The 13,989-nt window shown below is 42.9% G+C and overlaps 1 protein-coding gene and 1 non-coding gene across 2 annotated transcripts in view; one reads left to right on the top strand and one right to left on the bottom strand.

Moving 5' to 3' along the window:
* HTR3B (5-hydroxytryptamine receptor 3B) overlaps positions 1 to 13,912 on the bottom strand; it is a 54,688-nt gene extending 40,776 nt beyond the window's left edge. Inside the window, exons 1-2 of the mRNA XM_053595615.1 lie at positions 13,608 to 13,912; positions 1,262 to 1,350 (exon numbers count right to left, since the gene is read on the bottom strand). Coding sequence (XP_053451590.1) covers positions 1,262 to 1,350; positions 13,608 to 13,912 — 394 coding nt within the window. The remainder of the gene's footprint in view (positions 1 to 1,261; positions 1,351 to 13,607) is intronic.
* LOC128589418 (U6 spliceosomal RNA) lies at positions 4,240 to 4,345 on the top strand. Its single transcript, XR_008381001.1, has one exon. It is a non-coding gene; the product is annotated as a U6 spliceosomal RNA (small nuclear RNA).
* Positions 13,913 to 13,989: the final 77 nt, after the last annotated feature.

Here is a 13,989-nt window from a genome sequence, read left to right as displayed (position 1 = left end):
AGCACACTGCCTCCTGGGAGCAGCCATGCATGGATGATTGGTTTAATGCTCTTATATTTACAAATTGTCTTGATTTGTAACTATAACAAAATTTGTAACTATAGTAAAATTCCAAAAGGCAAATTTTTTCTGCAACAAATGTCCTCAGTATGATTTATGGGAAAGCACTGGTTGTTAGACACTATTAAAACAATGTTTCTGCTACATTTAGAACCAAAACCATGCATAATACAAAACATTAGAAAGAGATACTGTTAAGAAGAATTTCTTCATTTTTCTATTTTATCTTACTTTAATGTTCACAATTATTTTCTGCTAAGAAACCCATTTGGCATTTAATGACATTTCCTCTGTGTTTATTTTGATAATTAAGATATGCTTTCACCCTTTATGTTCAACATCCAGGATTTTTATACTTTAATGATAAGTGGCTATTTTTCTTTTCTACCTAATAAAAAAATCATTTCCAGCTTCTTAGCTACCAATTTTCTAACTCATCTCTGTAATTGACTCATTCCACTTCCAGTTATATTTTAAAACTTGAGAATTTGGATATGAGCTCCAGGAGACTCCTCAAGAAAGCAGTGGTGGGAAATTGGCACATAAAGATAAATTCTTGGTTTGTGCTTATTTGCTAAGTATCACTTCTCTCCTAGCTAAAATGGTTAAATTCAGCAGAATTAATACTGGTACTATGGAAATACAGTTCCAAAAATTCAGAAGAAATATATTAGTTTCTAAAGTGTTTTTAAGTGGACCAGGTATCAAAACTTGGAAGTTTGTAGATTCACCTATACAGATTTTGTGAAGCAGGATAATAAGGCCTCTAATACCAAAATAATATGCACATGCCTATAGCCATGATGATCCAAAGGACTCTTCCTCTGAGCTGCTGAAAAGCTTATAAGGAAGCCAAGATTATTTTGGATAATAAAAATGTATTATCCACACATAAAAGTAAATTTGGAAAAGAATGCCCCGAACGCTTAATGTAAATTGCTTACAGACAGCTTGATTTCTACAGAAGCAGAGATTTATCAAGCAATTACAACATTTGAGAGCATATTTCAGTGATGTGTAAAGCCTAAAAAGTCCCACAGTGTGACACTTTATATACGTCTATCTGTAATTGCAGGACTGATATTTTACAGAGGAATAAAACAAACATTAGTGAACAGTTCTATAGAACAGTGTATAAAATATGGTCTCCAGCCTCTAAGGATTAACACTCAGTGCCCACCGAAATCATAAAAGGACTCACCTGAGGCAGCCAGCAGGATGCAGGGCCACAGAGGGGCCATCGCAGTTGTCAGCTCTCCCAGGCAGGTCCCAAAGAGAACACACACCTGCCTACCAGATGGAATGGCTGCTCAATTTTTCCTTACAGAGTTCATCTCCACCACTTCCTCTCTGCCAGTCTCTGCTATCCTTACTGGTGCTATTTGGTCAACATTCAGTGGGGCCGAAGGCAACACCAGCACCATGCAAATATTTTGGAGTGGATGCCATCACAGAACTCTTCCACCTCTCCCTTGGGTTCTGCCTCAGGATCAGATCTGGCCAACATTTCCATTTCCCTGCCAGAAGATGGCTAAGTGAATAATGTGATCTAAAAGGAGCCCCTAAGGAGAGGAAATTCCACACTAATATGATTGCCTTTACAGCCTTTACCTAAGGCAATGCTCTTGCTGACATTCAGGACACTAATTTCATTAATCATTGAAATCCAAATAGCTGTTCTAAATCAGACTTCCGCAGTTACATCTTCGGCGTTTGACAGGGGTAACTGGACTCTCAAATTACACAAAGCTGGTGGAAACCTGGTATTGCTTGATGAAGAACAACCGCAAACAATACAACAAAAAAGTGCTTTTTGATTCTCCTCAGCTCCTTTAATTAAAAGAAGCTTTGATTTTTGATAAATGGGAGTACTTCTTAAATTATCACTGCTTGCCATCCAGAAAGTAACTGCCTAAGAAAGGGTGATCTGATTGAAGAGGAGAACTACTGAAGTTTAATGTCATTCAACAAAAGTTCTTTTTTTCTCTTCTCGAGTGAATACTCGTTCACTAAAAAAAAAAAAAAAAAAAGGAAAAAGAATGCATAATTCTAAACAACAACTCTATTTGCCCCAGATGCTCTAGAAAACAAAACCAAATCTCATACCATTTCCAATATCTGCCTGTTTTTTTTTTGTTAATAACGGATTGTAGAGGCAAAATTTTGAAGTAGATTTTCATAGAGCAAAACGAGACAGAAAAAGTGTATATTTGATTCCTATTCTCTTAAATCACTCACTCACTTTGTTTAGATCCATGAAATTCTCCATCTAATTTTAATCTACCAATAAAATGTAGCGTCATTGCTTTTTCTCTGTTATAAATAACTCCCTCTGGGGAAAGGGAGAAAGCTAGATGAACCCTGTGGTGTTGAGTTGGTTTGGAAGTGTCTGTGTGAGCCCATGGTTTTCAGTATATAAACCTCAATAAAGAAATAAATACAAACAGGAATGTGTGTGCACACATGTTCACACAGACGTGTATTCCCTCGCTCTTTCCACTGGAGGGTCTGGGAGAGTGACACCCAATTACATTAAATGCACTTGGCACTCAGATCTTAGTTTCTAAAAGCCACACTCCCCTAAAAGGAAGAACTGGAGAAGTGAGTGACTCCAGAGCTGAGGGAAAGTATGAGAAGAGCCTGAAACATCGTGGTTTTCCAGAAAGTAAAGAAGTACTAAAATAATGGTGGAGGCGTGACACAAAGACACAGGCATGGGGTGGGAGGGGCTTCCACGGGCCACATCTGCGACAATTCCAGCATCAAAATCAATAGTGATCATGAAAAATTATAACCCACTAAACAAGATAATCTGAAAATCCATATTGATTTAAACAAATGATTAGGAAAAAAAGAAGCTTTTCCTTAAATTAGAAGGTCAGCTAATAGATATAGAAGGGATATTGAAATCAGCCTTGTAATTAATTCATCCAGAAAAACTCCAGGGGTGCTAAAACTAGTAGGTGAAAGTTTGATGAGGAACGGGACATTTATTTTATTTTTTATTTATTTATTTATTTATTTATTTATTTATTTTTGTAGAGACAGAGTCTCACTGTACAGCCCTCAGTAGAGTGCCGTGGCCTCACACAGCTCACAGCAACCTCCAACTCCTGTGAGCCACAGGTGCCGCCCAGTAACAGGACATTTATACAAAGTACTTATTAATTACAAAGATTTTTTTTTTTTTAGGCTAGGTGCAGTGGCTCATTCCTATAATCCTAGCACTCTCAGAGGCTAAAGCAGGTGGATTGCTTGAGCTCAGGAGTTGGAGACCAGCCTGAGCAAGAGCAAGACCTCATCTCTAGTAAAAATACAAAAACTAGCGGGCATTATGAGCATCAGTAGTCCCATCTACTCAGGAGGTTGAGGCAGGAGGATCTCTTGAGCCCAAGAGTTTGAGGTTACTGTGAGCTATGATGACACCAAGGCACTCTACCCAGGGGAAAGGAGTAAGACTTGTTTTCAAAAACAAAAACAAAAGTTAAAAAAGAAACCAACAAGCCAACAAACTTTTCAGGCCAGACAAGGTGATTCCTGCCTGTAATTCTAGCAGTCTGGGAGGCCCAGCTGGGTGGATTGCTTGAGCTCATAAGTTCGAGACCAGCCTGAGCAAGAGCAAGACTCCCATCTCAAAAAATCCAGCCAAGTGTTGTGGTGGGTGCCTAGAGTCCTAGCTACTTGGGAGGCTGAGGCAGGAGGATCACTTGAGCCCAAGAGTTTGAAGTTGCTGTGAGCTACGATGCCACAGCACTCTACCAGGGCAATAAAGTGAGACGTGAGACTTGGTCTCAACAACAACAACAACAACAAAAAGGGTGGGGGGGAACCCCAAACTTTTCAATGGAGAAAGCTGGCAGTCAACACCTTAATCAAATAATGAAAGTTAATATCACCAGTAATGGGAATTGTGTGCCGTGAGATCAGATGGATTGAGAAGACAAAGGAACTCTTCTAGTAAGGTTTTGCCAAAACTGTGTAACTTCAGGAAGAAATATCAGACAATCCCGTATTACTGAACACGCAAATAGCAGGCATGTAATATTCAAAAGTTCCAAGGTTACAAAAGTTAGGGTTGGGGAACTGTATCAAACAAAAGGAAACTGAAGAGACACCACAACTAAGAGCGATGTGTGATCCAAAAAGTTCTATAATTTTGTCATAAAGAACATTCTGGGTGTTCGCTTTGGCACATATGTATACTAAAATTGGAATGATGCAAAGAAGATTAGCATGACCTCTGTGCAAAGACAAAGAGCAAATTTGTGAAACATTCCATATTTTTGAGAGAAAAACTCAATTTAATTCAGGCAAGAGGGAGGGGGGAAGGGTTTGTTAAGTTCCCACAACCAGTACAATGTACTGGTAAGGGGCACACTCCTAGGGGGAAGGTCATGACTGCAATCCGGACTTCACCTTGTAAAAGCAAATAATGTAACCTAATTACATGTACCCTCCTATTTTCTGAAATAAGAAAAAGAAGAGAGAAATGGTGAAACTTGAATGAGGTATGTGGATTAGATGGTAGTAATGTTGCAATGTTGATTTCCTGATCTTACTCGCATTGAGATGATGCAAAAGAAAGTTCTTATTTGTATCCAAGCATGAAGGGGCACCATGCACCACGTAGGCGATTGACGCTCGAACGGTTGGTGGAACGATGCAGGAAGTTCTTTCTACTGTTTTTCATTTATGCTTCACATTGAAAAGTATTCTTTTTTTTTTTTTTTTTTTGTTTTTTTGCCGGGGCTGGGTTTGAACCCGCCACCTCCTGCATATGGGACCGGCGCCCTACTCCTTGAGCCACAGGCACCGCCCTGAAAAGTATTCTTGAAGAAAAAGAAATTTAAATGGGCGGTGCCTGTGGCTCAGTGAGTAGGGCGCCGGCCCCATATGCCGAGGATGGCGGGTTCAAACCCAGCCCCGGCCAAACTGCAACCAAAAAAATAGCCGGGCGTTGTGGCGGGCACCTGTAGTCCCAGCTACTCGGGAGGCTGAGGCAAGAGAATCGCTTAAGCCCAGGAGTTGGAGGTTGCTGTGAGCTGTGTGAGGCCACGGCACTCTACCCGAGGGCCATATAGTGAGACTCTGTCTCTACAAAAAAAAAAAAGAAATTTAAATGTAACTTGTAGAGGAACTGTGGTACATAGGTACGGAAAGTTTATTTGAGAAAAAACCCTTAGTTTAGAGACAGTGAGCAGATAAATGGGGCTCCGTGGAGAAACAAGCTCAGAGAGGATGAATCCGGGGCTCCGAGTCTCAGTATCAGTTCTTCAGACAGCTTCTGTTTATGGGTTAAGACAAGAGAAAGGGAAATTACAGGCACTGGTGCTTTGGATGTGCAAGGGACGCAGACGCTTCCCTTCATGTAAAGGTGTGATGGAGGTAATGATGGACATTGCATTCTTGCTGAGCACTTTCGTAAGCCCTGACTCTAAGTCAAACCTGCCCCTTTCCTCACACTCCCTCATATGCCCATCTGTTACTGGAAGGCCATTGCTAATGATGTGTAATACAGGTACATTACGGCCTTCATTAGCTAACTTAACAACAGTCTGGTAAGTCTGCCCGTTACAGCTCTTTATTGGCTGATGAATTCTGCCAAGATGGAAATGGGTTTGAGTGAGTATATACTTTGTCTTCAAAGTAGTTTATATACAGAGGCTTCCTGCTCTCTTCTTGATGGCCCTGCTCTGTACCATCAGCTGGCTCAGAACTTTCTTTTTCTAACCTTTCTGTCTGGGTTTGTTTGTTTATTTAGTATTTTGAGGTTTGGTATTGCCCCCTCACCCCAATATTTACTTTTTCTTTTTCTTTTCTTTGTTCCTTCCCTCTCTTCCTTCCCTCTCTCCTTTCTTTCTTTCTCTCTCTCTCTCTTTCTTTCTTTCTCAGTGTCATGCTTTGTTGCTCAGGCTCAAGTGCCATGGCATCAGCCTAGCTCACAACAACCTCAAACCCCTGGGTTCAAGCAACCCTTCTACCTCAGCCTCCCAAGTAGCTAGGACTCCAGGCACCTGTCACAATGCCCAGCTAATTTTTCTGTTTTTAGCAGTGATGGGGTCTTGCTCTGGGGTCTTGAACTCCTGAGCTCAAGCAATCCTCCCAACTCAGCCTCCAAGAATGCTAGGGTCGCCTGTAGTCCCAGCTACTTGGGAGGCTGAGGCAAGAGAATCACTTAACCCCAAGAGTTGAAGGTTGCTGTGAGCTGTGACACCACAGCACTCTACCGAGGGCGACCTAGTGAGACTTTGTCTCAAAAAAAGAAAAAAAAGAATGCAAGGATCACAGGCATGAGTCAACTGTATTTGGCCCCAGTGTTTAATTTTTCATGAAACTACTCCCTTTTCACACTCCTTAAATACAGCACTTTTCATCCGGAGAAAGCTTTTAATTCACATTGTTTCTGATAATTCCCCAGACATTTTAGGAAGAATGAGCGCAGGGATGAAACTCACTCAGGCCCTTCAGGCAGATCAAAAACTTGGAATCACAAATGGCTAGGCATTTGGACTTAAGTAACACCACTTGAGCATAAAAAAACAGACAGTCTGAAATCTGAAATCTTTCATTCTCTGACAGCAGTACCAGCCAGGCCCTTCATTTAGAGAGTACCTAGAAGCTGGGCCTAGTGGCTCACGCCTGTAACCCCAGCACTCAGGGAGGCCAAGGTGGGTGGATTGCTTGAACTCAGGAGTTCCAGAATAGCCTAAGCAAGAGCAAGATCTCATTTCTACTAAAACTACAAAAACTAGCTGGGCGTGGTGGCAGGTGCCTGTAGTCCCAGCTACTCAGGAGACTGAAGCAAGAGGATCGATTGAGCCTAAGAGTTTGAGGTTGTAGTGAGCTTTGAGGACGCCACAGCACTCTACCCAGGGTGACAGAGTAGAGTCTGTCTCAAAAAAGAAAGAAAGAAAGAAAGAAAGAAAGAAAGAAAGAAAGAAAGAAAGAAAGAAAGAAAGAAAGAAAGAAAGAAAGGGAGTATCTAGAAATAGATTTCTTTCAGAAGCACCCATTTCACACCCCTATGAACCCTTGCACTGTTTCTCCCTATTTTCAAGTAAGATATGGTACCTCTTAGATGGACCACTGCCTTTCAGAAGAAGCAAGGGGAGAGAGTTTATTATGCAAACATAATAAGGAAGTGTTTATTATGCAAACAGCAACTGAGTTACGTGTCCTTTAAGACTACTAAATAGTTTTTAATTACTGCTATATCAGTAAATCCTATAAATATGCAAATGCAATTAGTTCACAAAATAGGCCTTAAATATCTTTATTCCTCTCCAACAAAGTTCTTTGAAGTTAATCGCTAACTCTCTTTGTTCACTCCCTTGGCAGTGGTGCTAAAATTGACAGGAATTTTGACAGATGTACATATTCAAGGGGAACCGAATTTTCTGAGCACATCTGGTCAGGCTGGAGGAAAACAGCAGAAATGGACACTCCAGCCAAACTCAAACAAGTAATGAGTAGCATCCCTTGTGAAATTTCTGTTCTTCTATAAGGTTGTCCTCTGAAATAAATAACGAGCTAACCACTGAGGCAGAACTTCAAGTTCAAGACACACTCAGCATTTGATTTTCCTCTAGCTTAGAATTTTGTTGTTGATAACAATGCACATTTTCTGGTCAAAAAAAAAAAAATAACAACAAGCAAAGGAATAGAAGCTTTCGTGATTCTGGTCTTTTGTGGTTGATGTGTCACAGTTTTCAATAGGCAGTCACAGAGCATTGAGACATAAGGGCCCAGTAGCTGGGCGTTGGCGGGCATCTGTAGTCTCAGCTACTTGGGAGGCTGAGGCAAGAGAATCGCTTAAGCCCAGGAGTTGGAGGTTGCTGTGAGCTGTGTGAGGCCACGGCACTCTACCGAGGGCCATAAAGTGAGACTCTGTCTCTACAAAAAAAAGAAGAAAACAGCCAGGCATTGTGGTGGGCACCTGTAGTCTCAGCTACTTGGGAGGCTGAGGCAAGAGAATCGCTTGAGCCCAAGAGTTTGAGGTTGCTGTAAGCTGTGACACCATGGCACTCTACTGAGGGTGACATAGTGAGACTCTGTCTCAAAAAAAAGAAAGAACAACAGACATAAGGAGTGAGATGTGCCTCAGTCCTTAGAGTGAGATGTGCCTCATCTTGCCTTCCAGCCTCATCAACCCAATTGCTTACTGTTTCTAAGCCTCAGTTTTCACATCCATAAAAGGGTTTAATCATATTTGGGTTAGTTTTCTTGGGCTGTGTAACAAATTAGTACAAATTTAGCAGCTTAAAGCAGACCTCATCCAAGTGGGTCATTGCAAAAGTTTTGTGATACACAAAAATCAAGAATAATAAAATCCACACAGATGGAAAGAAATGAAGCCCTCCCAGCAGCAACACCAAGAAGCCAGGCAAGCTGAAACCTGCATGAGCGAATCAGAAAGCACGCTGAAATGATAATGGACCATAACACAGTCTGTCTCAAAACTTTCACAGTGACATGCATATTAGCGGACAGTCCTGCAGGTCAAAAGTTCAGGCACAACGTGAATGGATTCCTTGCTCAGAGTCTCGCAAGGCCACAGTCATGGCCGTGTGCTAGAACCAGCTTTCACTGGCTGTAAGAGTCAACTGTGTACATCCCAACTCTGTGTCCAGTTCTATTAGGTTAGTAACTTGAAATCTGTCCCTATGGGAGAATCTGCCACATGGAAATGAGCCAACACTACAAAATCAGGGCGTCTCCCAGCAGCTGGTTACAAAACATCTCCTAGCATACCACGGCTGTTCCCTTGATCTTACAGCGCCTCATACAAACCTCCATCCCAGCACTTACTGATGTATATTGTCAGTGTTTATTCATGTTTCTCCCTTCTAGAATTCTGCGAATATTTTCAAGGTTATCTTATTCATCTTTGTATCTCCAGTACATCCACATCTAAGATGCAACCTTTTCTCCACTCATCTCACAACAGATGAGTGACAATGACTACTTGGGTTCACAGCTTTCATTTGCTTTTTTCCAGGACCAGCAAGCAATCACTGCAAAAGACAGACATGAAACAGAGGCAGGTGAGCCGAGCCTTCCTATGATTCGGTCAGAGGATATCCAGTTTCACAGGTCTTACAGTCCCTAGGAGTACGACGTCTGCCCCCGAAGCAGAGGGAAACATAGCTTAGAAGGAAGGCGGAGGGACACAGAAACTTGTTGTTTCTGCTGCTGTTCTCAATTATTTCAGTTCCAAGGACCTGCCGAGGCTGCAATGTGTGGCAGATAGCCTTACTCAGTCAGCAAGCTGCTCAGGCCTTCTGCACAGACCCTGGTGGGCCGTGAAGTCCCTGGGGGGGACTCCAGCCCTGGGGGACTCCTCTGACCCACAGCTCACTGCAGGGTCTCCAACTTTTCTATTTAAACCCATTTAAGAGTTTTCTGGGGAGATGTCTGGATGTAATCACAGCAGCCAATAAAATCCTATACTTTGGGTCCAAATTTCTGGCTATTTCCATTTTTAGATTCAAGGTGAGGAAAGGTCTTTAATCCTTTAGAGCTTTTTAAATTTATTCATTCAGTTATTCACTCACTATGTGGGAAATTGTATAAACATTGAGGATATAAAGATAGAAAAGCTCAAGACACTTTCCCTCATGGTATTTTTTTTTTTTTTTTGAGACAGAGTCTCACTATGTCACCCTCAGTAGAGTGCTGTTGCATCATAGCTCACAGCAACCTCAAACTCTTGGGCTTAAGTGATTCTCTTGCCTCAGCCTCCCAAGTAGCTGAGACTACAGGCACCCACCACAATGCCCGGCTATCTTTTTGTCGCAGTTGTTTAGCTGGCTGGGGCCAGGTTCGAATCCACCACCTCGGTGTATGTAACTGGCACCGTAACCACTGTGCTACCCTCATGGTATTCTAACGAACGCTTAGAATTAATGAGAGAAGTGGAAAAGAAGTACATACAGAGCCCAGACTTGAGGGGGAAGCAGAGAGAGGCTTTTCACAAAGGGCATTTGTGCTGAGTGCAAATAGTCAGGAGAGGGATAAGGTGCTCCCAGGAAAAGGGACAGCTGGGGAAAAGGCTGGATGTTGAGATGAGCCAGCGTGGTGTCTTCTGGGGGGGGGAAGGGGGGGCTCACTTAGTAAAGTCAGGGGCAAATAAGTCCAGACTCACATGAGTTGGTGAATTCACAACTTCATTATACAGAGTGGGAGATAAAATAGGAAAGTGAGATATTGTATAAGTCTGCATAAAGCTGTCTCCAAATGGCCTATAGCAATTATTCTAAAATGCACAACAGCTGTATTTGTCCCCTTTCTGCTGTTGCTGAAATTTACACTGTCATTGCGCCAGGAGGAAGGCTTGGCACTAATAATAGGCTGGCTGAGTATGGCTGGAGTGTGACAGACCTCTAGTTAGAGACCTTAAAGACTCAGAGCAGAGGAGTGGGGAACTGTAAAGCTCCCAGAAACCTCAAGTTCGTGGCTGTGAATATAGCCAGAGCGCCACCTTGTGGCAGCTATTGCATCTGCCGTTAATGATTTCTTTGCAGCCCCAGAAAGCGACACATAACCCATTTTAAATTTCATTGTAACTGAAGGACTGAAAAAAAAAAAAGAAAAAGAAAAAAAAATTTCATTGTACAGTATGCTTTGACTTGATTTGAAAGTTATGTCATGCCTCCATTCACATCACCACTCTTTTTCTTTGCTCCTAATTTCCCTCTTTGGGTTCCCCAACACCAACCCATCTCATCTGTTTCCACTCCAGGTCCCCTCTCCTTACTGTCCTTCCTCCAAACTTTTAGTCCCGGGAGCTCCCAAGTTTCCTGGGAAACTGACTAATTTACTTCTAAAGGGCTGGTTTCCCTACTGTCTTCCTAAGAGTGGGAATAAATAAAGCTTGGTCCTATACCTCTGAAAAGGTATAAACAGGATTTTTTTTTCTCTTTTTTGAGATAGAGTCTCAAGCTGTCACTCTGGGTAGAGTGCTGTGGTGTCATAGCTCATAGCAACCTCCAACTCTTGGGCTCAAGTGATCCTCTTGCCTCAGTTTTTCCATTTTTAGTAGAGGTGGGGTCTTGCTCTTGCTCAGGCTGGTCTCAAAATCGTGAGCTCAGGCAATCCACCCACCTCAGCCTCCCAGATGCTGGGATTATAGGCGTGAGCCCCTGCACCCAGCCATTTATAAACAGGAGTATTAAAAGCCATATCAAATTTTACTATTGTCAGAAGGGATAAAATTTCATAAAGTTGACTGTCTTAGATTGGGTTTCCTGAATTAAACCTGCAATAAGGATTTGTGTATAAGTGATTTATTTTAGAAGCACTCACAGGAGAATAGAGAAGGAGAAAGAGTGGCTGTAGCCTGAACCCTCAGGGAAACTTAGAGAAAAATTACACAAGGGAGCCTGGCTGTCACACTCTCATACCCACTGGTCCTTAGCTCAGATGCTGGGGCTGGAGAGGGGAGCCATAGGATGAACTCCTGGGTATTTCCTGCTCTTTTCCTGGGTGATCAAAGCTTCAGTAGTCCAAGAGAAGTTCTAGGTGTGGACCTTGGAAGCAACAGCACACACACGCCAAGAAGGGAGCCTAGGAACAGTAATAGTGATCTGGAAAGACCACTAAGGCTTTGCATTCCAGAGATGGTAAAGGTATATGTGAGGCGTTAGGGTTCTTATTCCTCCAGAAGACCATGAAGTTCTAAGAAACCTGATGATCTGCTTTTCAGAACCAAATCACCCAGATATATAACTATATTCAAATTAATACTACCCCTCTTTTAAAAAGCTCTTCTTTCAGCTTTGCACCAGTAACCTAGTGGTTTGAGCACCGGCCACATGCACTGGGGGAAGCGGGTTCAAACCCAGCCTGGGCCTGCTAAACAACAATGACAAGTACAACAAAAAATAGCTGGGGGCGGCACCTATGGCTCAGTGGGTAGGGCGCCGGCCCCATATACCGAGAGTGGCAGCTTCAAACCAGGCCCCGGCCAAACTGCCAAAAATAATAATAAAATAAAATAAAATGGGTGTGTTTAAAAAAAATAGTTGGGCGTTGTGGCAGCCTAAGAGTTTCAGGTTGCTGTGAGCTGTGACGCCACAGCATTCTGGCATTCCAAGGGTGACAAAGTGAGACTCTTTCAAAAAAAAAAAAAAAGGCTCAGAGCTCATAGCACAGTGGTTACGTTGCCAGCCACATGCATCAAGGGTGGCGAGTTCGAACCCAGCCTGGGCCTGCGAAACAACAATGACGACTGCAAAAAAAAAATATAGCTGGGCGTTGTGGTAGTCACCAGTAGGCCCAGCTACTTGGGAGGCTGAGGCAAGAGAATTGCTTGAGCCCAAAAGCTAGAGGTTGTGAGCTGTGACGCCATGGCACTCTACCGAGGGTGACATAGTAAAACTGTCTCAAAAAAAAAATTCTTTTTTCCCCCAAGATACGTGGTGATGATTTTGTGATAAATAGCAGATGCAGAAGATTCCTAACTTGACCACTACAGTAAAATAAGAAATTGTAAAGTCTTAAGTCTGTGTTATACTGTCACATCTAAACAAGTGTGCAGCTCGGGCAGCACATTCATGTCATCTGGGGTGTTTTTAAGGCAAGTGGCCCCTGCGGCTCAAAGGAGTAGGGCGCTGCCAGAGGTGGCAGGTTCAAACCTGGCCCTGGCCAAAAAACTGCAAAAAAATAAAATAAAATAAATAAATAAATACAAATGAATAAATAAAAACTTTTAAAGGCCAGGGGCAGCAGCTCACATCTGTAATCTCAGCACTTTGGGAGGCCAAGGCAGGTAGATTGCCTGAGCTCAGGAGTTAGAGACCAGCCTGAGCAAGGGGCTCTACTAAAAATAGAAAAACTAGCTTCAAGAGTTTGAGGTTGCTATGATGTCATGGCATTCTACCCAGGGCAACTGAATGAGATCGTCTCAAAAAAAAAAAAAGTGGGCTGGGCCCCACTTCTATAAATTCTTATGCTTGGTATAAGGTGGGGCCCAGGAACTGGCGTGTGTCTGAAACCCCTCAGGTGAGAACCTGGTACACAGCCAGGCCTCAAGACCACAAGGCTAAATCTACACAAACACACTCATGTGTAGAGGGATGGAATGAATTTTCCTTCACTCAATTGTTATTAAATTCAAGTTTTTTCTGGATTCTTTTTAGGGTCTTACTCTATCACCCAGACTGGAGTGCAGTGGCATGATCAATGCTTATTGTAACCTTGAATTCCTGGGCTCAGGCAATCTTCCCACTAAGTAGCTAGGACTACAAGTTTGTGCTTCCACTGCTGGCTAATTTTATTTTATTATTTTTAGAGATGGGGGTCTTGCTATGTTGCCCGGGCTGGTCTTGAACTCCCTGCCTCAAGCTGTTCTCCTCTCAAACCTATCCTCCCATGATGACCTCCCAAAGCATGCTGGGATTACAGGTGTGAGCCAACATGCCCAGCCTTAAATTCAATTCTGATGCTTGCGTGAGGAGAATTTGGGGATGTCTACCCTGTCTATACTTCCCTTCTTAGAGGATTGCCTTTTTCTCCAGCCCATGGTCTTGTGTGCGCCATTGTCCCACCTTTTCTGGCAAAAGCCATCAGGACAAGGGGTGGACACCTGGTCCAGGTGGACCACGAGGTTCCTTCCCACGACTTGGAACCAGGACCCTGAGTCACTAGCTTGTGGTGCTGCAGCTGGGAAATAAGAAGTGTTGTAGACTGTGGGCTGGGATGCTGTCAATCTGCACCATTTCCACAGACAAACAAAGAACACCGGCTGCAGAAAATGACAAGAAACAGACCTGTGGAGAGAGATGGAGGATGAGCAGGTGATTCCTGATGACTCTCTAGGAACTGGTTTCTGTGCTGGCAGGTCCAGCTGCATTCTCAGGGATTGCTCTGTGGCCTCCCAAAACAAACACAAATAAAAACTCCTTACCTTCCAATTTTACTTAGAGCTAC

This window comes from Nycticebus coucang, chromosome 6 (genome assembly GCF_027406575.1).
Source record: "Nycticebus coucang isolate mNycCou1 chromosome 6, mNycCou1.pri, whole genome shotgun sequence".
Taxonomy (NCBI): Eukaryota; Metazoa; Chordata; class Mammalia; order Primates; family Lorisidae; genus Nycticebus; species Nycticebus coucang.
The sequence above is the reverse complement of the archived record's forward strand: the minus strand, read 5'-3'. Positions and strand labels throughout refer to the sequence as shown.